We start from the raw sequence: 26,252 nt of genomic DNA on the forward strand, positions 1-26,252 counted from the left end.
GTTTAGCCACGAAAAAGGAAGGACTGCACCGTCATTAAAATTGCCTCCATATTTCGATATTTTTCGGGGGTAAAAAAATAAAATTTTTAAACATCTCATAAATTTTCTGTCGGTTACATGCTAAAAGCTATAATTTTGCAAAATTTCATTTTTCTACCTTGTCTGGGAGATTGTGCTGCGATCTTGATATGGGGGAGTGGGTTAAAAATCAGGACTTTAAGGAAACTTTTAAGCCCATAAAACCTGTAGGACTGGACGAATTGGCCATGCGCGTAGAGGCGCGCGGCTGTGAGCTTGCATCCGGGAGATAGTAGGTTCGAATCCCACTATCGGCAGCCCTGAAAGTGGTTTTCCGTGGTTTCCCATTTTCACACCAGGCAAATGCTGGGGCTGTACCTTAATTAAGGCCACGGCTGCTTCCTTCCAACTCCTAGACCTTTCCTATCCCATCGTCGCCATAAGACCTATCTGTGTCGGCGCGACGTAAAGCCCCTAGCAAAGAAAGAAAAAACCTGTAGGTTCTGGATAAATATCACCGACTGTGTTCTTATGCAGGTTTGAAACTCCCAGCATGTACCCCTCAGACAATTATAAGAATTTGAGATTTTTCTAGGAATCCTGAAGTCATCAGGTTGTCTGGTACCAAGTTTCAAATTTCTAAGATGCCTAGAATGGTCTCACTAATTTACGTCTGTTTTCATTTTTATGCCTTAATTTATATATATACATATACAATACAGTGTATATAGATCGTGCCAAACAGACTTCCATTTATTAGTGTGGATAATATTTTACCCGCTTCCCTAGTGGTTCCAGGGGCGTCTTACTCCTACAGTACGTTTTCCAGGTAGTAAGTCATACTTGAAAGTCATACTGGAACATACACACGTCCATTATCTCGGTCATTCCTGACAATTTATTTTTTCACCCTTTCTCACCACCTATGCCAAAGGGGGCTGAAGTTAGACTTTAAACATCCGGAATGTTACTATTCATCTCAGCGACCCGGAAAACTATGGATTCGGCAGTATATTCGATTATTATTATATCTCACTCCCCCTTCCCCCACCCTAAAAGGGGGCTAAACTTTGAGTTTTAAAAAATTGGACTGTTACTATTCATTTCAGCGACTCCGAAAAGTATGGATTCGACACTACTTTCGATGATTTGTATATCTCAGTCCCCTTGCCCCCCCCCCCCCCGCCCCTAAGGGTTCCTGGGGTGTTTTACCCCCATGTGGTTTGTTTCCTGATACTAAAAATTCGGAGTGTCACTATTCACCTCAGCGACTATGTATTCGACATTATTATTTCTATATGTCACTCTTCCATCGCCGCCCCCACCACGAAGGGGGCTGAACTTGGACTTTTAAAAGTTCCAGAGTGTCACTGTTCATCTCAGCGACCCCAAAAAGTATGGATTCGACACTATTTTCGATGATTTTTATATCTCAGTCCCCTTCCCCCCCGCCCCTAAGGGTTCCTGGGGTGTTTTACCCCCACGTGGTTTGTCTCCTAATACAAAAAATCCGGAGTGTACAATTCACCTCGGCGACCCCGAAAACTATGCATTCGACACTATTTTCGTTTAATTTTATATATCACTCCCCCTCGCCCCCACCCCAAAGGGGGTTGAACTTGAACTTTAAAAAAAAGTCCAGAGTGTCACTATTCATCTCAGCAACCCCAAAAAGTATGGATTCGACAGTATTTTCGTTAATTTGTTTATCTGACTCCCCTCCCCCCCCCCCGCCCCTAAGGGTTCCTGGACTTTCTTACCCCCACGTTGTTTGTCTCCTGATACTAAAAATCCAGAGTATACAATTCACTTCGGCAACCCCCGAAAACTATGTATTCAACATTATTTTCGTTTAATTTTATATATCACTCCCCCCTCGCCCCCCATACAAAAGGGAGCTGAACTTTGGCATTTGAAAAATGGGGAGTGTCACTGTTCATCTCAGCGACCCCAAAAACTGTGGATTAGGCACTTTTTTCGATTATTTTTATACCTTGCCCCCCCTGACCCCCCCTAGGGGAGCTACGGATGGCTTACCCCCACAGTGCTTGTCTCCAGATAGTAAGTCATAAGTGTACCAAGTTTGGATGAAATGGCTCCAGTGGTTTAGGAGGAGATGTGTCATTTACACACACATACATACATCCATTTTTATATATAGTAAGAAGAAGAAGATCATGCTTGCTTTATTATTACATAGAGAAATTTTATTTTGAACACTGCAGAGATCTAAACTTAAACTGTATATCCGAAGAAATTATTCGAATCCGAGGAATGAATATTACTTCGCTCGCAGCATGCCCAATCATGAGAATGGCTTCAATAATATTAGTCATCAGTGTCAGAGTCGTGTTCATTGCAGAGGGCAGGATTCTTATTCTTAAGAAGGATAATTGGTGCCACAATCGTCCGCTCTAAGATGTTCGAGGGTACTCCAGGTGACTCCAAGCCTTTCGAAGCTCTGTCGTGTAGTAAGAAATGAATGACATGATATATGATAGCAAGAATGAAGAGGATGAAACCCGGCGCCGGCACATATGCCACTCCTCTCGAATAGCTGAAGACTTAACGTCCCGATCCGACAGACGAATCATCATCAACACAGTCATATGCCCTCACACCATATAATACCAAAAACAGCTTTCTACGTCCTAGACGTAAAATGGCTCCTTGAATATTGTGTTCTCTACCTATCTTATGTACGTTGCCTAGCAACAGCAACTTGATGCATTTAATCTTGGTGACAGCACGTTGGATTGTCATATCCCAACGCACGTTTTCCTATGGTTTTTCGTTTATAACTCACCAACGAAAGCGAAAATGAAAATTCCGGCTTCGAGGTGCATTCGGACCCCTTTCCATCTACCTATGTTCAAAATTTCAGGTCTCTACGTGCTGTAGATTTTGCTGGGCATCGCGCACAGACAGACAAACACTTCCTTTTATAATATTATTATATAGATTAGAGAAATGTACATAACAGGGCTGTAAAATTGCAAAGCTTGTAGTCAAGAATTAGTGGGTGAAAACTAGTATGTGGTCTTAGGATATTCATTTCAATTCTGTTCCAGCAAGCACCATTAAATCAAAAAAATAATTACTATAATATCAGTATTGTCAATTCTTTTCCAAAGAACCAGGCTGAGTAAAGCTCAGTTTGACAGGTTCAATCCCAGCTCAGTCCAATAGTAACTGAAGGTGTTCAAATAGGCCAGCCTCATGCTGATATATTTACAACCCTTGCAGGATATTTCTAGCATACACCAAAATCATAAAAGTTGTTTATGAGACATAAGACCAGTAAGATGATTATTATTATTATTTTCCACGGACTTTTGTTCTTTAGAAGACAAGTGTATTTGAAGTAAGATAATAGATAGCTTAAAAAGTCTTTGACGGGAAGTTAACAAAGGAACAGTCCTGGCAACTGCCTGGTGTGAAAATGAGAAACCACAGAAAACCATCTTCAGTGCTGCAAACAGTGGGGTTCGAACCCCTATCTCCCGAATGCAAGATCACAGCTGCACACCTCTAACAGCATGGCCATCTCGCTCGGCAAGCACAGCTTGTAATACACAGTGAACTTGCTTGGTCATCAGTAGGACTCGGATGTTTAGGAAAAGTCATATTTTTTCATTGTGTCTATTTTCTTGCCTAATTAGATTTTGGTGCAAACCAGGTGATTACCATCATAATTAAGTGATTTGTATTCATCAAATAAATGGGCCAATTTTAAAAAAGGAATTTACTAGTGCAGCAGAGTGCGCTTGTGGCAGGACATCTACAAGAGTGAAAGAAAAGGAGACGGAGTGGTGAAATGAGGAAGTGAGGAAAGTGGTGAAAGAAAAGAAGATAGCCTGGCAAGAATGGAACCAAGATCAAACAGAAGAAAGCAAAAGGAAGTATCTCAACAGGAAACTGAGATGTAAGAAGGTGGTAGTAGAAGAAAAGAAGAGAAGTTGGGAAGAATTTACACCAAAAAATGGATGTAAGTGGCAGAAAAAGAATGCTGTATGGACTCATAAAAAGTCAGAGGACAGAAAGAGTTATCACAAAGCTAGTGAAAAAGGAAGGTGGGGAATTGTTAACACACCCAGAAGAGATAAAGAGAAGATGGAAGGAGTATTTTGATAAGCCACTGAATGTGAACAACTGTACAGGGGAGAAAGAAGCAATACAGTGCGAGAACTCAACAATAGAGGATGATATAACTATGCTGGAGGTGAAGTTAGCGGTACAAAAGATGAAGATGGAAAAAGCAACAGGGATGGATGAAATCAGTGTGGAAATGATAAAGGCTGCTGGACCTGTTGTTATGCAACGGTTGCACCAACTACCAAAGTGTATGTGGAAACACAAATGTGTACCAGAACACTGGAAAAAATGTGATAATACCAGTGTTTAAGAAAGGGGACAAGAAAGTGTGTGGTAACCATAGAGGAATCACACTTATATCACAGGTAGTTAAAATACTGGAAAGGATATTTGAAAGAAGAATGAGAAGATTGAAGGAGAGTTACAAGAGGGACAATATGGTTTCAGGTGTGGAAGATCTACAGTGGACCCAATCTTTAACATGGGACAGCTGATGGAAAAGAACTGGGAATATGGAAAGGATCTGGTCATGACTTTCATAGATATAGAATAGGCATATGATAGTGTCCCCAGAGAGAAGGTTTGGGTTACCATGGTTAAAAAGAGACTTGAAGAAAAATGTTTAAAATGGTGCAAGCAATGTACAACAATTGTGTCAGAAGAGTATCGACCCCAGTTGGTGACCCCAGTTGGAAAAACAGAATGGTTTAGGAATAAGACTGGACTAAGACAGGTGAGTGTGCTGTCACCACTTTTGCTTATTATGATCATGGACAAAATTGTAAAGGAAACAAAGGAAGCCTATGGAGATAAAGAGATGAAGATACTGCTATTTGCAGATAATGATGTGATCTGCGGAAAGAAAAGCAAAGAAGTGCAACAACAGTTAGACGTACTGAACGAAAAAAATTGAGAAGTATGGCATGAAAATCAGTACAGAGAAAAGCAAGACTATGATGATGTCGAGAGGGGAAAGGCAAGGAAAGGGCACTGTGAAAATTGATGATGATTTTGCTTGTTGTTTAAAGGGGCCTAACATCTAGGTCATCAGCCCCTAATGGTACGAAATGTAATGACAATTTAAAAGTTCAAAATCATCCACTGACCAGAATAAAAAATGTGAAGAATGAATGGATATGAATGTAAAACAATCAGTGGATCTGACCCAGAACTATCATAAACAATAGTATTACTGACCAAGGAACTGTTTCTAAAGCACAATCCTGAATCAAGGATGCGTGTTGTCTAAAGGGGTCCAAAATCCAGGTCAACGGCCCCACATAATGGTACTTATCGCTAGGAAAATAGAACCATGGTATTTGTCATGTTGCAGTACTAATCAACAGGAGCGTAGACTTGCAGTATTCCACACATTATGGTACTACTCACAGGTAATGATATTCGCACATCTAATACAGATCTATGGTGTTTCGCAGATTGCGGCGCCATTTACAGGCAACGCAAACCTACGGTGTTCATCACAGAAGTGTACTAACCACAGGGACTCGTACTATCCCGTGGTGTTCCTCATAGAGTGGTTACTAATCACAGGCAAGCTAGAACCATGGTGTTGTTCACCCATGGTGTCGCTCATATAGTGTTACTAATCACAGGTACTGTAAAAGCTGGAAGAGTGTTGCTACTAATCACAAACCTATTTGGTACCTAACATAGTAGTACTATGCACAAGTAAAAGTAACCCATGGTGTTCTCTGCGTGGTGGTACTAATTACAAGTAGTCTCACGGTTCTAATTCGATCATCCCTTGGTCGCTCCTTTTAGTCGCATCTTACGACAGGCAGGGGATACCGTGGGTGTATTCTTCATCTGCATCCCCCACCCACAGGAGGTTGTGTATTTGGTCCGCGAGAGGTATTTTATTTCCCTCAAGTCCGCCGGCAAGCCGGTTAGGACCTTCCTATCCACCACCTGGGACGCGCCACATGGGAGTATCAACTCTCCCCCTGCTATGCCAGCGTAGTAGGTTCGTGGCTGTGAAAACTGGAAGTCAAGAGTCTGGAAATTGTGGACAGCTTTAAAAACCTAGAAAGTGAATTAATGCAAAATGCTAGGGTGGACATGGAGATTAGCAGGAGGGTACAGCAGGGTAATGCATTCTACCAAAGTGTAAGAAAACTTGTTTGGAGCAAAGAAGTACCAAGGAAAACTAAAGAGATAACGTACAAAATGTACTATGTACTCATACTGACTTATGCAGCTGAGACTTGGACTTTGGCTAGCAGGCAAGAGAGTAGAATTCAAGCCAATGAGATGAAATTCCTAAGAAGTATGATAGGAACGACCAGGAAAGACGAGTGAGAAATGAAGCTGTTAAGGAAGAAGCTGGGATAAGAAAGCTAACTGAGAGAGTTGAAAGGAATAAAGTAGGTGGTTCGGACATGTAAAGAGGAGGAGGAAAATACAATTCCAAAACAGATGCTAGAGGCAAAATGCGAGGGCAAGAGAGCAAGAGGAAGGCCTGGAACAAAGTGGATTGAATCAGTGAAGAGCGGCATAAGAAGACGAAATTTAGACTGGGACAAGATCGTGGAAGAGGAATGGTGGAAGGAAAGAGGAAGAAGATGGAGAAGTGCCATAAGTACCCCAACTCGACAGGAGCTGGATAATGAGAAATTATGATGATGTAATGCATATTTAAGCTTTTTTAAATCATAAGGTCATATTTTGAGCTATTTTCATAGAATTGTCATATTTCGGCGGTGTGACGACAGCTGTAGCTTCAACTTACCGAATGCGAACTATTGTTCATAAAACTCCTTCTCAGTATCACATTTTCAGTTAATACAGTTAATATCCCACCCGCTGTACTTGACAACCCGGTCTCCCAGGCAGAGACAGAAATAATCCTGAAAACCCATCCCAGCAGTGAGCTACTTACTTCTGGCAATTGCTCACTTGTCTTTGTTGAGATATGAGAACCTCAACCTCCTTTCATTTACACAAGCGTCAGTTTACAGTGAGTGAATCGTATCCCAGCACACATTCCAGTATGCCTAAGGAAAACTCTTCTACTAGTGTTAAGTTACGAAGCTTTGTTAAAGGAATTTCAAGAAGAATATTTCTGTACAGACGGTTTAGTTCTATCTCACAAGTTGTTTGAAGAGAAAGCTGTGGCTGAAAAACATTTTATTGTGCAACAACATTGTAACACAGCAAAACACAGCAGCAATGTCAAACGACAACACGTCGATAAAGCTGTTACATCTTCAGCGATGAACAGATGTTTAGATTTTTCAAAGGTACTTTGTGAGATGATGGTATCTGCGAATTTTCCTCTAAACAAGATTAACAATCCCTATTTCAAGAATTTCCTGGAGAAATACACAAAGAAATCTGTTCCTACAGAATCAACACTGTGAAAAAACTATTAATCGTGTTACGAAGATACTCTAAATCGAATACGACAGTGTAACAGACAATAAGATTTGGTTATCTATTAATGAGACGGCAGACACTGCAGGTAGGTATACAGGGAGAAATTAAACTGTAAAGACACAAAGGTCTTAAAAATGTATATACCATGTAAGAAATTAGGATAACATTTGAGAGATGTGCTGCACTATGTTAAAAAATAGCTCTATGACAGAGATTCATAAAAAATCCAGTATGCCGTACAACATTAAAAAAGTTGTTAAAGAAAGAGATCCTTAAATTGCTGGTCATAGAATTCAATATAGGCTGGCTCCTTAAAGATGCTGCTTTCCATTCAAAGATCAACTGAGCCGAAGTCACGCTGTCTTCTCAAGATATTCATAAATTCAGTATACATGGATGTGAAACATGATGATAGAAAGGCTCTTCTGTTTTTAGAACCTTAAAGGATGATGATTGTTGCCCATGAGAGGGCACTTAGAATTTTGCATGTCAGAGGTCGCTCACGGAGTTTTCCGAGTTTTCCTCAGCGATCGTGATAAAGAAAAATAGAGCTCCACTTATGATAGATTTGTGTCACAATTGATATTTCTTTATAGCTGGAATATTATAGTAACAGAAATAAATACTCATAGGCGTCATACGTCTGTGTTAAACCATTTTTTTGTACCTTTTGTTCACAAATTAAATCTAAAATTATTAAAATTTATTCTAACAGTAACAGAAATTTTATAAAGCTTTAATATTTTACAGAAATAGTAAGACGTAATTAAAACAGCAAGAAAACACAATAATCTCCTACTTTTACAATGCATGACATAATTAATTACATAATTACACTGGCAGTGTTCCACAAATTTCTTGAATACTTCTCGGATTGGTCCAAGTTTATCAAGCGATTTTCCTTCTTTTCTGCTCTTTATATCGTCAAATCTAAGAGCTCATAGTAAAAACTTGAAACGCTTGAAAGCCATACAATTTCGAAAAAATTTCGTACCAGTGTCAATGGATGCCCACAGATCTTCCAAATTCAGATAGGAATCTTTCAGAACTCCTGAATTTCTGCTGTTGTTGTGTTCACAGCGTCTCTTTCCCACGAGTAATTACTTTCATTTCTCTCTCTCCTTATGGTAGTAAATTTGGTTGTCACTCATCATATTGTCAGTGAAAACATTTCCACGCATCTAGTGGAGAGCATGCTTCAATGGCTTGTCTCCACACTTGAGGTAAATGGGTTCGTGTTTTACTGCGAGCAAGAGTCCTAACATTTTTTGGCGGTGTGTGAACGTTCAAGTGCCACACATGTTGGTTTAATGCATTTACTTCATCTAGTTTACCTAGTTCCTATAATTCAGAACCATAAATTTCGGATTGAAAGTCATCTTTCAACACATAGGCATCATCATCAATTGATGTCTCTTCTGACTCTTTAGTGAATAACAGTCTTCGAAAAGGACCTTCTTTATTTGCATTTAGTAGCTCTTGCCACTCCTCGCGTTCTACACTGTCAAACAGTCTCTGAATTCTTTTGTTTTCTTCTTCCATGACAACGCAGAATGTCAGAAAGCACTACAGTACTGAAATATTTACATACTTATCATTAATGTTTGCATAATTTCCGTAACATGAGAGGTCGCACGCGGATGAAAACTCTGACTCACTGAGAAAAGTGCAGGGTTGAACACGGAGGAATACTCCATGCGTTCACAAAAAGCGTGCTTACACCGAGAACACGATTGTTGCAAGTGATAAATATCATTATTGATCCGTATTGAAGATACTATATGTAGGATGTTAAATAGTTTATTATGTCACCTATTCAATACATAGAATACAATACAATACAATGTATTGAATAGGTGACATAATAAACTATTTAACATCCTAAAGACGGTTGTTGCCGGGCTGAAACTTCCTCCACCTATAACGGACAGTTTGAATAATAATGTTATTTACTTTAGGTCCCACTAACTACTTGTACAGTTTTCACAGACGCCGAGGCGCCAGAATTTTGTCCCGCAGAGTTCTTTCGCGTGCCAGTAGATCTACCGAAGCGAGGCTGACGTATCTGAGCACCTTCAAATACCACCAGACTGAGCCAGGAGCGAACCTGTCAAGTTGGGGTCAGAAGGCCAGTACCTCAACCATCTGAGCCACTCAGCCCGGCACAGACAGTTTGAAGGAAAGGTATTGAAAGGAATCTTATGATATTAAATATTCATAGTTATTTAGAGCCCAGATGAAAACTCTGTTTGCGACCTCTCATGGGTTAATGGGTTTGCATAGTTTTATTTAGTAGTTATATGAATTGACAGAACTTATGGCAGTACTGTATATAAGATTTACCCTCTGGCAAAGTTTCACCTATGCAACTCGCTCTGTATGGCTAACACACAAAACCAACAATAAAAACTGATTTTACTTAAGAAATGACAACATGAAATAAACTTTCAATGTATTGGATAGTGTTCAGTACATAAAATACATATCGAAGAGATGTCAAATACAGAACAAAAATAGCTAACGGGAAATCAGTGGGATTTGAACCCACAACCTTCCATCAGATGCTCTATCCAATGTACACTAGCTATGGTGATCTAGGTTGTATTTGTTCTGTTGGAAAGGATCCAAGCTAATGGTCTGGCACTACTGCTGTAACACTGTAGAGAGCGTGCAAGTTGCCCTTTGTGAGCCAATTCAATGACAGAACATTCTATATACCATACCCAATAAGTCTGATATACTGGATTGCAGGAGTATACGCCTATTTGGTTTTTCATATATGCTTGCATGCGAATGAGCAATAAAACTCAAAAAAATATATAATGTGTTTAAACCAAGACATTAATAGGGGGCAAAAAAAACACTACCAAGTAATTTGATCTTTCCTTCTAAAGTAAATCATAGAAGTTCCATAAAAATGAACACCAGGCTAGCTACGCATTTGCATAACAGTGTACTTTTTCACACACTCATAATGAGGGAGAGAGATTCTGAATACCTGAAAACAATGAAGGGTCATCAAATGGCAGACTCCAGTCCAGATCTGGACCCCAATGCTTTTTTCCCCTGGCCTGCACAGTTTATATGATGTCACGAGTCAGAAAGAAGGGGAAAATTACAATTAAAAACAGTAAAAATATCTCTGAGTAATGTATGACGCTTATGTTCCCTTGCCTAAAACAATATTTACTCCATAAATGGCAGTACCAAATTTTCAATATATGGGATTAAACAAGTTTCCCATTTGCAACCTCAAAACAAGAGAAGGCAACACAGGCGTCTTTAATGTATTCTGGATTTTAGGTAGGGCAAAAATTTAATTTGTCAGCTCTGAAATTGAAAGAGTGATTTTTTTAAACTGGTCAGAATGTTATTTCCAAGTGATGCAAAAGTGAATAAAATTCAGGAAAGTCAATCATAAAAAAGTTACTGGTGTTTCGCCCCAGTGCATGGGCTCATCAGTTGGATATCGCGCCTTTCCAAGACACTGGCCAGCTATCACATTGGTAGTGACACCACTGCAAGCTATCATGTTATAAGTACAAATGCAGTATACAACTGATTAACCCATGTCGCTCAGGGGTGAAACACTGGTAATTTTTTAGGACTGAGTTTCCCGAATTGTTATCAATGGATGCTCATACTAAACTTAAGCAGGAAATGAGTGATGTTTCTGTGTACTCTGTGGCTCCAGGTGAATCTTCAGATAGGACTGACTGTGCACATCTGTGTTAAACATTTGTTTTACCGAGCTCGATAGCTGCAGTCGCTTAAGTGCGGCCAGTATCCAGTATTCGGGAGATAGTAGGTTCGAACCCCACTGTTGGCAGCCCTGAAAATGGTTTTCCGTGGTTTCCCATTTTCACACCAGGCAAATGCTGGGGCTGTACCTTAATTAAGGCCACGGCCGCTTCCTTCCCACTCCTAGCCCTTTCCTGTCCCATCGTCGCCGTAAGACCCATCTGTGTCGGTGCGACGTAAAACAACTAGCAAAAAAAAAAAATTTGTTTCTTTGATGGTGTTTGATATATGGAAGAATTGCTTGGCTTCAAGGCCACTGAACGCTGTCATGAGAAAGACATCAGACACTGCGTGCCATTATGTCCGGGTATGATATGAAATGGAAAAATCTGTTGTCGGTGGCAACCGATGGTGCTTGTAGCATGGTGGGTGATAAGAATGGGCTTGGTACATCATATTTGAGATCAAAATAGTAATGTGTTTGCAACTGCATAATTCACCAAACTGCACTGTGGAGTAAGTTGTCTGCTGTGTTGTCTGATGTTACGAGTACAATCACTTTTATGGTTAATCTTTTCTGTGAGAGATCATCTATCACTGACACACAAACTTCTCATCACCTACCTCGAGGAACTTGGTGTCATGTACACAGACCTTTTGCTGTTGCCCAGGTGGCAGATTCCCTGTCAAGTGTTTGCCTAGTCTTTTCTTGAATGTTTTCACAGAACTTGGAAATTCATCAAATTTTTACTCCAGCCCTTACTCCTCATTTCATAAATGAACATTTGGCCCAATCTGTCATATTGAATTCCAACTTTATATTCATATTATGAACTTTCCTAATTTTAAAAGATTCACTGGAATACTGCTATTGGCTAATTCAGTATGGCATTACTCCCATAATTCAGTACATATTCTTAGATAGCCGCCATTACCATGAAAGTCTAACAAATTATACCGAGTGCCAAGTTATCTTCACCTCATGTGTTTATTATCTTTGGAAGCCACTAAGAATAAGAGAGCATTATCAGCCATTCCTGTTGCAGTGCTCTTTCGTGGAGTTTGTTCAGGAGTCCTGAAGTACTGTTACTAATTTTTCCAGTTCTTTGCACTGAATAGATAGTACCCTTATAGTAACCCGGGACAGATCTGCCAAGCCCCTCCACTAATAGTGGCCAGCAAATTTTCCGTTCTGTATTCTTCACATGCACGAGACTGTTTTTACCTGGATATTCATGGCCATGGTTTTATCCAAGATTATTGCCCCTCTTTGTACACAAGTAAGCTGAGTTGAGAGGAAAACCAAGACTTATATCTCATTTTCAATTGTGGTCTCTAGGTTATTCTGTCAGTTAAAAAGTCAGAGTAGTTTACAACCATAAAACAGTCAAACATACAGAGGTGGTTCATACAATGGTAACTATTGAAACTCTGAGAAGCTAATGGTTTCATCGGCCAAGATCTAAATGCTTCCTAAAATCTTCCACCATGCTGAGTACAGTACGTTTGGTGCAAATTGAGCCATATGGCATACGTAAGCATTGTAAACAACTTAACCACAAGTGCATTACTGCTTGAAGTGACATACTTGGTTACTTTCTGCTCTCACTGGCCCTTCCCCTGCCAAAATGTGAATGTTTCTCTACAATTTACAGTATGGAAGTTACTCACATACCAAATTTCAAGTCCTGTGGAACAAAATTCTGCCACCCAGGTATGTAGTAGTAATAGTAGTCAGTAGATGCAGAGTGAGTCTCGACCCATAAGTTGTCACGGCTGGTGCGTGGTCCAACAGCTCTGCACTCTGACTAGCCAACCGAGCATCCACGGGGTGCCACGGGTCTACGCCTCTGTATTCAGAAGAAGGGAAAGGGCTGAACCTCAAGGCTGGCCCCAACCATCGGCTGTCCTGAGAATGGTTTTCCATGGTTTTTCATTCTCCTGCACTAAGGCGAATGCCGGGACAGTTCCTAGTACAGGCCACAGCTGCCAACCCCTTCATCTTTTCCGAGCATCTCCTTCACAGTAACAAATCTCCCGGCCTGACACACAGCACCACCATCTAAAAGGCCTGCCTCCCCCTTCAGGGGAGGAATGAAAACATTTTTGTTGTAGCAGTTTGGCACTTTCAAATATAGTTTCATTTTTAATTCAGTGACAGAATCCTAAGACGTGTTACTGGTGTGATATGTTTGACAGTTTGGTTATGCTTCATCTCTACATGGGAATGAGTGGCCCAATGATGTAGCATTTATTTTTCCACACCCTTTTTTACAAGTATCAGTGACGAATTGTATTATTATTATTATTGACCAGTACTTTTTCATTTGTTCCGATCATCATTTTTCAATTTGTGTGAAATCGCTAAAGCCTTCTATGTGTATTTCTGCTGAAAATCTAAGAGTCTTAAGAAGGGTGTTAATTTGTTTTCCTTTCTATGCCTCTGCTATCTCGAGTCCAACTGCTTTGAGATCTTGCTGAATTTCGTGGATCCATTGCCCTCCTGTCTTCTTTCCAAGATTTCTCATCACTAGTTGTCATAAGAGCTGATTTACTGGCATTTGCAATATGTGAAAGGAAGGCGAGATTTCTTCCTTCATTCACGGCTGTAGGCGTTTTGAAACACCAGATCCCGTGAGATCTCTGAAGTTAAGCAACATTGGGCGTGGCCAAAATTTGGATGGGTTACCACGCGCTGTTTGTGGGGGGATAAGGGAATGGAGGAGCAAAAAAGAACTGGCCACACTACCGTACGTAAACTCTGGCTCAGGCACACCTCTGTGGAGGTTCGGACCTGCCTTTGGACAGAATACTCCCTTACCTTACTGTGCTGAGGAAGTTGATGAATAGATGTTTTTCTGGTTACTGTCTTTAAAGCCATACACATTGAGGAAACTTCTGATTGTCTTTTAGTTCAAAGAAACTGAAAAGCGTGTTTCCTTTGTTAGGTGAACTAACAGTGCTTTGAAGCTGCCTATTTTGGAAAATGTTGATCAGTTTGAGGTATTTCAGTACAAATGTAAAAATATTTCTTAAGGCAAGTTGATGGGTCCCTAACCGCCACAGCAAACAATTCTATCTATTCTATGGCTATACTTATATCATGCAACTTCCTAACTTGTGTATCTTCAGCCAAGAGTTGAAATGTCCTAGAAAATGCTGTCTGTTTTTTACCACTAACATACATAATTTTAACAAATACCTGCAATGCCTAACTTAATTATTATAACCCAGATATTATGTACGTATAATATTAATTACGGTTCAAGTGAAGGCCATCTGAACAAAGATCCCTATCTGCTACCCCCCCATTACGATCCACAAGCCTCACTCCCAATTTTACACATACCCATTCCACTGTCTCATTTAAATCCCTCCTACACAGTATCCCACTGATATCTATCTCTGCTTCCTTAAACTTCTTCCGTGCAGCTGTAATCAGATTCGAAACATCCCCAACCATGCTAGTACCTATTCCTGCTTGCCTTACATTACAGTATTGGTACCAATGTGGAAAATTACCACCTTCTCCTTACCTTCTTCCATCCCTTCTATTTTCCTCAACATTTGCCTTAACCTAATTCCTGATTCCCTTTCCTCCACATACTTACCCCACATGCCTGACAATTGAAGTCACCCATGACCAGACACTGCCAACCTCATTAGATCACCCCCACGCCTGATCTCCCGTAACTTCCCTGACACCTGCAGAACTCACTTGGTCCTCCCTTTTCTCCTCCTTCTCACTACCCTCTTCCACCTCCCTCTTCCAACCCTCTATTCTATGTTTCCCTTTCCTACCAGTTCCGTTCTCCTCTTGCTTCACCTCTCCAATGCGACACTTCCCTGAATTCCACCTTCCCTCTGCTGATCAACATGTAGTAACTCTAACAGATTCCTCACCGACACCTCTCCTCGGCCAACTCCCTGAGGGAATTAGCCCTCATTTTCCTTGACCTTAAGACATTAGCCCACCTGCCTTCCAAAACATCTCTCTTTCCTTCTCCTCCCTCTTACCTACCTATTGTATCCTGTACAATGATTGAGAGAGACCTATCTTCATTCCTGTCCTCCGTTACAAGTTTACTCGCTATCTCTTCCCTCATCCTCCTTAGTTCCCACTCACACACTTCAAAGAAATGTGAAATAGTATGGAAATATCAACAGAAGAAAAATAGCGTATTCTATGAATAGAAATTGGTAGGCCTGTATATGTCAGCCAAATTAAATAATGTATAACCTACTACACAAAGATTTCATGATAAGGCAATCAGAAAACAAACTGATAAAATAACAACACCACAGTTATACTAGTTAAGCATATCCTGATTAAAAATACTATGAATAAGAGGCTAAATATAGAAATGTACAACTACACTAAATCTGTATACTGTAGTTAGGCAAATTAATATTACAGTATTATATTATTATTATTATTATTATTATTACTTGCAGACAGAAAAGGCAAGCAAGATACTGTCTAATAAGAATAGTTACCCTACAATTCTAATAAACTAAGGTTAGGTTGAATGGAGAATCCCACCTTCCAATTCTTATTTGTTTTTTATTGCTAGTCTATGTACTGATGTAACATAATCCAGCTTAAAATCTAATTAATCTAATTTAGCTAACAGACAGTATAGGAAGCATGAAGTTCAAGTAAGGGTGACATAAAACTGTGTTAAACTATAGAAGTAGTGTAGAGAAAAGAATTAAGTAATTTTATAGATATATATTTACCAGATATTGTAATAGGAGTTGAATCATGGGCCGAGAAATGATATTATGGATGTGCAAATTTCCTCACAAAACTGGAGTGTTTACCGTTCTAAACAACACCCTATGTACCACTAGAGTTTGAGTGAAAGCCATCTGAACGTAGATCCCTATCTCCTACCCATCCATTGGGATCTACAAATCCCACTTGCAATTTCCCATATACCATTCCATAATCTTACTTATATCACCCTCCAGTCAGTATCCCACTGATAATCTCTCCTTCCCTAAACTTCTTCTGTGCTGCCATAACCAGATCCCACACATCCCCAACAATGTTAGTACCTGTTCCAGCTTGTCTTACATAATTGGTACCAATGTGGAAAATCACCACCTTCTCCTGACCTTCTTCCTTTCCTTCTATTTTCCTCAACATCTGCTTTAGACCTAATTCCTGGATACCACTCGGGAGAAATTCAGTATGACTTACATTACTTTTATAGCATGATAAGAATGTAATATGTTAGAAATCTCAAGTGGAATACCTTGTAGAAGACGTGTTCACTGCAACAGCTGAGAACCCACCCGCCGTCCCCCAGAAGTAATTTTGCTTTTGTAACCTAATGCAATTTATCATGCACCAGTGTCCAACGCCTAAACACGTACCAGCATTTCCATTGGGTGAGAGACAATGGGATATGACGTCACCCCCAGCAATGAAAATGAATTTTGTTACCAACCCGCGCACAAGAAATACACAACTTTGTCACTAACCTACCCTAACGTATCCAGACCAATGGAGATGACATGTGGGATATTAGAGGCCTAGGGCCGCTTCGCGGCTTCTAACCTGGGGGCTTAGGCACCCAGACCCCCTTTGCTTGATCCAGACCAATGGCTTTGTCACCATACGAGATTCGTAAATTAAAAAGTAGCGCCGTTGCCCTAGGACTAGAGTTGGCAGCCCTGTCCACCGCATGATCACGACCATCACGAGAAGTGAGCGAGATAGAAACAAAATGATAATGCAATCGCGCCTAGATGCGTGCACTGAAAAATGGTAAGTCTCACTGAACTTTTGCCTAACACTCCACCCTGGTTCCCTTTCCTTCACACACTTTCCTCACATGCCTAACAATTGAATCACCTATGACCATGCTTCAACCCCACCCCTCCCCCCTTGTCTTAACTTACTGAACACCAGTAGAACCTACTTCCTCTTCCCTTCTCTCCACCTTGCTCCACCTCCTCTCTTCCTAACCTCAACTCTACATTTCCTTCCCTACCATTCCCTTTCCTCCTGTCCTGCTCCTCTAACACTTCTCTGATCTCCATTGTCACTCTGTTGATCTACATGCAGTTACTAATACCGATTCCTTTACTGATACCTCTCCTAAGCCCACTCCCTGAGGTAAACCCTTAACCCTCACATTCCTTTCCCTTGAAACATTAGCCCATCTGCCGTCCACAACTTCCCCTGCCTCTTGCCTACCTACCGAATGCTGAGGAAGACCTGTCTTCATATCTGCCCTCTTGTGTGTGAGTGAGTATATTGTGTTTTGTTGGGTGTGAGATTATTATAATGAAGAGGAGGTAAGAAAGGGGTGAAACTTGATATCGGGATATAGCCCACTCCAGCTGAATAACACCAAGGGGTCTGTCCAAGACTTAATGCCCCCCCCATCGGATTGGTGAATCGCTATCAACAGCATCATATACCCCGAGTCCACAGGAAAATGGTGGAGAGGTTTCAAACTGAATCCAGGATTTTGGCAGGCAATCTAGAGATTAGGATTTGTATTCCACAGCCCCTCCTACCCTGCTGGTCAACATTCTAATGGTAACTTTTCTTTTTTTCCAAAAATGGGACTTTAACGGGCTAACCACGATGTCAGACCATAGACGCTTGATGCCTTAATGATTATAGCCACCATGTGATGAATGAAAAGTACCAAAGAATGCACAAAAGCATTTCCTTGATACTGGTATGCTGGTATATAGAGATGCAGTAAAGTATTTGTGCTGCATGTTTTGCTTGTCCTGTCAACATCATCCCACTTGAATTTTTGTGAGGGGGCACTTCAAAAACCTGGTGTATGAGATTCCAAACTTTAACTGAAGAACTTGTCGTACGGGACCTTTGCAGCTGCTTATTCTATATAACACATGCCTTGTAACTTGCATAACAGGCAATAGCACGTCGTTGCAGAGCATGTATTGCAACAGGAGGCTGCATTTTAAAACAATTATGGTTACTTAATAAAACATTCATTTTGTTTCCTTCTACAAGCTCTAGAAGTTTGAGTACTGAATTTTGTTACACCTGGTAGGCCTATATAGAAAGAGAGGAAAACAAAAAGGAATACACAACAGGACAAACACAATGATAAGTTAGGTCAGGTGAGAAGAGGGAGCAACAGCAAGAGGAAATATGGGGGCTGAGAACAACATGAAATACAGTTAAAGACTGTGACTGATGAGGGGACAGCCCATCTCGCTCTTCCCACACTGACCTATCATTGTGATTATCCTAACTTACTTGTGTTCCTTTTCAGGGCCTTAATCCACAATAAAGATAATGAGATGAAGAAAATTGAGTACAACTCCCTCCCCGAAGGCTGCTTGGAATCTCAGTTTAATGTAAAAGGACCGAACGTGGCAAGGAGTCACGTTGATCTTCCAAATTCCAGTCAATTCACCCGTTGTTTATGTTTAATTATATTCACCATGCATACATAAGCACTATTTACAATGAATTTTGATAAAAGCCAAAATGGATATTATTAATAATAGAGAAAAGATTTGCACAATGTGCAAAGAAAATTTTAGCTCTCATTTTCATCGAGACAGAATTTAGTCAGTGACAATAACCTTTTCCTGCACGACACTGCGTGGTACCTCTCACAGCTTTTCCCGCACAATTTGCATAAACACTGTAATTTGTTTCGTTCATGGTAGTTGGCTCTGCTGCATATCTGGTGGTGAAATCCGTGAACAGCAAATCGCGTCATTCATGTCTAAGTTCATATCCAGGCTTTTCACATTCGCTGTTTAACATGGAGTCTGTAGAGTAGAACTCCAGCCATATTTCTCCCCTTCTTCTCTGAAGGTCTATGAGCAATTTCTGATATGCCGGTGTAGAGGGTAGTTGCAGTTGTAGGCGGAGATCTTCTATGAAAAAAGTCTTTCTTGCCAGCACATATACCAGGCGTGATCGGGTGTACTTTGATACACAGAGATATTTTTTTGAGAATTTCGCTTTCGCTTTTTCTATATCTACTAAGATTCCTTTTGGTAAGATGCTCCCAAATTAATGCCATGCCATATGTTATTACGTGGGTAATTTTCAATTTAAATATTTCCATTGCGGTTGCCAACAAGATCTTTAGTAGATTTTCTATAGTAGTCATGGCTAAGGTTGCGGCTGTTATTCTTTCTTTAGCATGCATCGTGAAAACAGTTCCGTAAGTCTGCAAGGTGATCCCTAGATATTTAAAGTGTGGGACGATTGCTAGTGGCTTATTCTTGTATGTGATCTTGTTATTGGCTGCTGATCTGCCTCCTTTCCTGAACGTCATTGTCATGGTTTTCTTTTCGTTAAGTTGCAGTCCATTTCTGGTGGGCCACTTTTCCAGTTGGTCAAGGCCTTCTTGAAGTTTTGTTATGTCAGGTGACATAGGGCCTAGTAGATATTATTGCTAGTTTCAGGGTAGGGTAAGCTTATCATCAACCATATCAATAGGACAATTACAACAGTAACAAAAAACAAAAATGACAATTGGTATCCACTTGGATAATCTAAAAGAAAACAATATGGAAGAAACCAAAAATTACTAGCCTAATTAGTACAGTTTCTCTCAACTTACCTCAGATACTTCAGTTTTCTTTGGTTTGGGTTTCCGTTTACCCCCTCTGAAAGATAGAGCACCTCTCTTCCCAGGCAACGGAGGTCCAGGTGGTCGGAAACCTAGAGGTCTCATACCATGCATTGGTGGTGGTGGCAGCCTTTGTCCTCGTGCTCTCAAAAGAGACGGTGGAGGCACCGGGGGCCTGGGAGGAAGTGGAGGAGGCAAATGACCCCGCAAAGGTGGGGGAGGATGATAAGGAGGAGGTAATGGAGGTCTAGGAGGTCCTAGCATTCTAGGTAGTGGAGGTGGGTGAGGATGTAGATGATGTGGATGAGGAGGGGGTGGCGGCCTCATACCTGGTGGAGGAGGTCGCATTCGAGGGAACATAGGAGGCACCGGCATTTCACGCGGCCTAAGCCCCATCCGCGGTGGTGGGGCCATCCTTCCCATTAATGGGGGTGGTTTAACTGGAGATCCGCGGCTTTTAGCTCTCAAAATTCCACCTCTACCACGTCCTCTACCTTTTGCGAGACCCATTCTAGAAATCACAAAGTCAAATATAAACACAGAAGCAACACTCGGCCTTCGCTCGCAAACCTCTTCGATCGTCTTGTGTTGGTATTAAATGACACCAAGTTCGTTCATAAATTAGGAAACAAAACGCTAGTCGAAAAGCACAGGGTACGTTCTCAAAGCACACAGAGGCAACGAGCTAGAATAACATACAGAGGCGGAAGCGCTGCCTGGGTCGTTGCCTACGAGATATACAAGGCCGGGACTAATTTGTCGCTGAAAAAACGGCCCGACCGTGTTCACGGTTTGGCCGCTAGATGTAAGGTTTCCGTTCTGTTCTCGGCGGACTTTAACATAGTGATATGCGGAGTAATTGTGAAGCTGTGTTGATTTTGAGCAATTTATTGTGAATATTGTTTCTGTCGGTGAGTGTCTGTGAGGTTGAGAAGAAGGTGCACTGTTGTGTACCTCTCTGTATTTCGGATGACACTTAAAAAAAAATGAAAATTGTCGTTCCATAGTTTCCCTCCCGAGTACGGCTTTAGGGAGAAATGGAAGCAAACTGTTTCTAGGCAAGGTGATAGTAGGATCTCTCTAGGTACCAGTACCTAGCAATTCTTCTCATAAAACAGATTTCAGTGTAAGCACATCGATCAAAATTCCTTCTGTTTTCATTGTGTGTCCTGTTCACAAAGAGGAAAATGTCAAACGCAGGAAGTGTCCAGCTCCCAAAAATGATGTATTACCATCAAAATTTAGTAAAAGTTCCGATTCAGATAACGATGAACATACCATATTTTCATACATCAGCCACAAACGAAAAAGGAGTACAAGTCTCGTTTCTATATCAAGGACAGTCTACGAGTATCTCTGTTAAATCTAAAAAATATACGGATGAGAAAATTAAATGGTACCAGATTACAGAAAACAATCTGTAAATTGAGAAGTAGGTAATGAAATCAGAAAAAAGATGTACGGTATTTAAACTTGACCAAAAAGCAAACTAAATTGAAAAGAATGCTAAAATTGGTCATTTAGGAGCTTTATTCTTGTTAGAACGAATTAAATTTTCTTCTTCTTTCTTCATCCGTTTACACTCCAGGGTCAGTTTTTCCCTCGGACGCAGCGAGGGATCCCACTTCTACCGACTGAAGGGTGGTGCCCTGGAGCGCCAGACTTTGGGTCGGGGGATACAGCTGGGGAGGATGACCAGTACCTCGCCCAGGCAACCTCACCTGCTATGCTGAACAGGGGCCTTGTGGAGGGATGGGAAGATTGGAAAGGACAGGAAGGGAAGAGGGAAGGAAGCGGCCGTGGCCATAAGTTAGGTACTATCCGGGCATTTGCCTGGAGGAGAAGTGGAAAACCACGGAAAACCACTTCGAGGATGGCTGAGGTGGGAATCGAACCCACCTCTACACAGGTAAACTCCCGAGGCTGAGTGGACCCCGTTCCAGCCCTCGTACTACTTTTCAAATTTCGTGGCAGGGCCGGGAATCGAACCCGGACCTTCGGAGGTGACAGCTAAACACAATAACCATTAGACCACAGAGGCGAACACAAATTTAATTTTACGGGAAGGAAAAAAAGAGAAGTACGGTGAAACGACGCTAAATATTTGTGTCCTCTGGCATAGCAAACCACTTACCAGTTATAGATTTCTGTGATTCTCGCACTGCCTAAAACTACCGTATAAGAAGACGCTAAAAATTACATAGGATTTTCTAATGGCGAAACGGGCATAACATCTCTCACCAAACAGCGGCTTCAATACGAATGTCAAAACATCAGATGTGCGGAGGAAAAGATTAGATCGTTGATAATTGATGAAAGGGCGATTCAACCCAAAGTGCCCGACTCGTTGGCTGAATGGTCAGCGTGCTGACCTTCGGTTCAGAGGGTCCCGGGTTCGATTCCCGGCCAGGTCGGGGATTTTAGCCTTCATTGGTTAATTCCAATGGCCCGCGGGCTGGGTGTTTGTGCTATCCCCAACATCCCTGCAACTCACACACCACACATAACACTATCCTCCACCACAATAACACGCAGTTACCTACATATGACAGATGCCGCCCACCCTCATCGGAGGATCTGCCTTACAAGGGCTGCACTCGGCTAGTAATAGCCACACGAAATTTAAAAAACAAAGTTATTTATGACCGCAATCTCGATCCGCTTATCTGATACTCTGAGGCACAATTAAAGGAATTGGTAAGAAGTGACAAACTCGCTATCAGATTTCTTTCGCGAATTACGTATTTCGTTTAAGCATATTGTAAGAAATACGTTGTAGAAAATAGGTCAAACAATTGCTCTTGGTCTATTTTTGATCTCATATCTGTTTGCTGCCTTCTGAAATTACTAGTTTTAATGATATTTTTTATAGTTTTTCATATTCGAACGTGTTGCAATGAGCGGGCGAGACAGATCAGTAAAGAGAACTCTAGTAACGCTTGTCGAAAGTATCTCAAGGACGAGTCTAGTGTGCTGTATTTCCCGGCCTTGTGTATCCCGTAGGCAACGCCTGGGTGAAGCTAATAGAACGAACGTCCGCCATGTTTCCTGTTGTCACACAGCAACGGGGTATGGCCCTTGATTGACGAAAAGTGTTCAAAATACGCATTTTATAATCACTGGGGGAGAATTAAAAGCCGTTGACGAAAGCTTAAAGCATTAAAAATCATAGACTGCGAATTCCGCCAATTCATCATATTGCGGCACGAGGCCAACATCACGATTGTAGAGTAGTTCGAAATCATCGCACAGTGACATACGAATAGGCCTCGAAATCGGAACAAGAGCGTTACCCTGCTTGGCTGTTGTGGTTAAGCATAAATTACAATAAAACCATGGACATAAATATTTATGACAGAAAGCCATAAAATGATAGGGACGTAAAATATGTTACAACTTCATTTTGATCATATTTTAAAAATTATTCCATCCCCATGTCTTTCTTTCTTAATCTGTTTACCATCCAGGGTTGGTTTTTCCCTCGGACTCAGCGAGTCATCTACCACCTCAAGAGCAGTGTTCTGAAGTGTGAGCCTTTGGGTCGGGGGATACAACTTGGAAGGAGGGCCAGTACCACGCCCAGGAGGCCACACCTGCTATGCTGAATAGGGGCCTTGTGTGGGCTGGGAAGATTGGAAGAGATAGACAAGAAAGAGGGAAGGAAGCGGCCATAGCCTTAAGTTAGGTACCATCGCGGCATTTGCATGCAGGAGAAATGCGAAACCACGGAAAACTTCGAGGATGGCTGAGGTGGGAGTCGAACCAACCTCTAATCAGTTGACCTCCCCGAGGCTAAGTGGACCCCGATCCAGCCCTCGTACCTCTTTTCAAATTTCGTGGCAGAGCCGGCAATCGAACCCGAGCTTCTGGGGGTGGCAGCTACTCACGCTAACCACTACACCACAGAGGCGGCCCATGAATGCTGTAGCACTATAATTGTTTAATATAATTATTTATTATATTATAGAATTCATAATAAGTTTTTCCCATTATCATAGCATACTGGGATTACTAGCCGAAAAGGTAACCTTGAAAGTTGTCCATTATGAAGTGTAGCCTAGTTTTAAATACCAAGACAACTGACATCTACAATAAAGGCTGCATACTTTTCACTTATAGCAGTAAAATACTGTATTTACCAGGGGCGATTTCTCCGAGCATGCTACGCTTGATGCGCAAGCGCAATATTTTTCTAAAGCAGGCGAGTTAAAAAAATTACAATATGTACCGTATCTGTAATAGATCTGCATTATACAAATCGCATGTTGCATTTATCTTGGCGAGTCCAGCGAGGCTTGCTCGTATCTTAGGAGCTTCAGCGGAGCTATCGACAAAGCGAGAAATGTATGCGCGCGCAGGTTTCTTCGCTCCAAGGCCGGTTGCATGCTGTCACGTTTGTAATGTGTAGTTGGAAGCTCTGGTCTGAGAGCTACAGATCTAGTGTGTTGTGTCAGTGAGTAGTGTACTGTAAGTTCCTGATCATCTATTCTGAATGATTTGACGTGCTGCAATGGGTTCCGAACCGTGCATTATTGACAGCTTGTTATCAAATCTATTTTCTCGGAGGACTATCCAAGAGAAAACAGACATTATTAAGAATGGTAGGCCCTGTCCGGCGCTGCCAGATTTAAAGACACAGCACAGGGAGAAAAACAGAAAATATGTACGTTCGTTCTCTGTATCTCAGCTATGTTCTCGATTGAAAAAGGATTGCTTGCAAAAATTAGATTACAGTCCTCTTTCTATGATGAAGTTATTGATGGTTTTGTAAAGAGAAGTCGCAGAGTAGAGTTTGTTTTCAAGTAGGAAGATCTAATAAATAGTTGCAGTTTTTCTGTATACATAGTTTGACGTTTACTTCTTTAAATTATATAATCACTGGCTTGTCATGATTTGTTAATAATTATAAAATGTGTCTGATTGTTATTCTTTTGGCCATTCTTGAAGGTGTGACGTAACCAGTTTGAATGCATGATTAAAATGTTCATGTGATTTAGCGATTTTTGGGTTTATAAATTTTATTCATTCAGAACTATGCATGTCCCAAACCCACCAACTTTCACGAATGGAAGAGCAAGCCTGACTTTCATGACCAGCATTCGCCCCTGGTATTTACCATACTTGATGTTCGTTTGACCGAAATAGATGATTTTTCGTGTTTTTTTCCTTGGTGGTGGGCGGTCCATTTTCTTTGTTGTAAATGTGAATGCAAATTAAATAGGGTCAGAACAGCACTAGCCAGCAATCGCCGTTGGTCATATGTTTCATACATGCACTTAGAGTGGGATACCATTTACCTCTTTTCGTCTTCACAATGCATTTTACCGTTAATTCCTTGTTCTTTAAAGGAAATCTGAAACATAATCCGACAAATAATTAGCGTGGCTATCCGTACTTTCGCTGTGTAAACAATAAAATGGGTTTAATTACAAATAGAAATTAAAAAAGGCGCTCGGCTATCACTCAGTAATGCTTACTTAAAATACGCATTTATTATGAGCGGTTAGCTAATAATAATAAAGTTCATATATCCCAGTAATTGCAGTTCAAGTCCCTGGAGTAGTAGTAGTAGTAGTAGTAGTAGTAGTAGTAGTAGTAGTAGTAGTAGTAGTAGTAGTAGTTTTGATAGAAATATTTGAGAAATTATTGTAGACAACCTCGTATTTTTCAGGAGGCCTAATTAAGGACACTTTTTTTTCTCCGTCCCGTGGAGTAGGGAAAATAATAGTAATCCACCAGCTGTAATAATCACATAACCACATTTCAGTAGAATTGTAGTGAAGATAAGGTATAATATATTAGATAGTATCTTGCCAGTTATATTCGTGTTTTTCTTCGTGTACGGCAAACCTTTTGATATTTAAGCATTTAACCAAACGCAGTGTAGTGTAGTGTAGATACATTGTAGTATAGATACAGTACATTTAGATAGTGCCGTATCTTGCCTGCTATATTCGTGTGTTATCTTTCGTGTATACCTATTAGACCGTAATACTAATAATAATTTGTCTAAGCATTTAGCTTCGTTGGTAATCTTTGAGTACAGTAGTTCTTGCAAATTTCATTTCTGTTGTGCTTAGTAGTGACATACGGTACGGTACCGGTAGTGTACTGTACAGTAGTATACGAGTAATATCCCATTAGAATTGAGTGTGCTTATTTTATTATTGTAAAATATTTGTGTAGTACTGGTGTAGTAGAGGTATCCGTATAAACTCTTACTAAAATATTGTTGAAATTAGGATAGGCTTAATTGCAGTTTGGAATTGTGTAGTTCTTGTGTATTACTTTCGATATTCAGTAATTAACAGCAGCTTTTATCCTGTTAGGGGTTGTAGGATAAAAAAAATAGAGCACGACTAAGTAGTATTGTAGTGTAGTCGTATATTAATTACCTTATTGTTGTGTACT

The 26,252-nt window shown here is 40.8% G+C and overlaps 1 protein-coding gene across 2 annotated transcripts in view; it reads right to left on the reverse strand.

The window, feature by feature from the left end:
- Positions 1-20,459, reverse strand: part of LOC136877579 (FMR1-interacting protein NUFIP1) — a 295,598-nt gene extending 275,139 nt beyond the window's left edge. The window contains exon 1 of one of the 2 annotated variants that reach the window (XM_067151735.2): positions 19,833-20,459. In XM_067151735.2, the coding sequence (XP_067007836.2) occupies positions 19,833-20,351 (519 nt within the window). In that variant the 5' untranslated portion in view covers positions 20,352-20,459. The remainder of the gene's footprint in view (positions 1-19,832) is intronic. The other variant, XM_067151734.2, reaches the window with a different exon arrangement.
- Between the last annotated feature and the right edge of the window lie 5,793 nt (positions 20,460-26,252).

The sequence above is a fragment of the Anabrus simplex genome, chromosome 7 (genome assembly GCF_040414725.1).
Source record: "Anabrus simplex isolate iqAnaSimp1 chromosome 7, ASM4041472v1, whole genome shotgun sequence".
Lineage (NCBI taxonomy): Eukaryota > Metazoa > Arthropoda > Insecta > Orthoptera > Tettigoniidae > Anabrus > Anabrus simplex.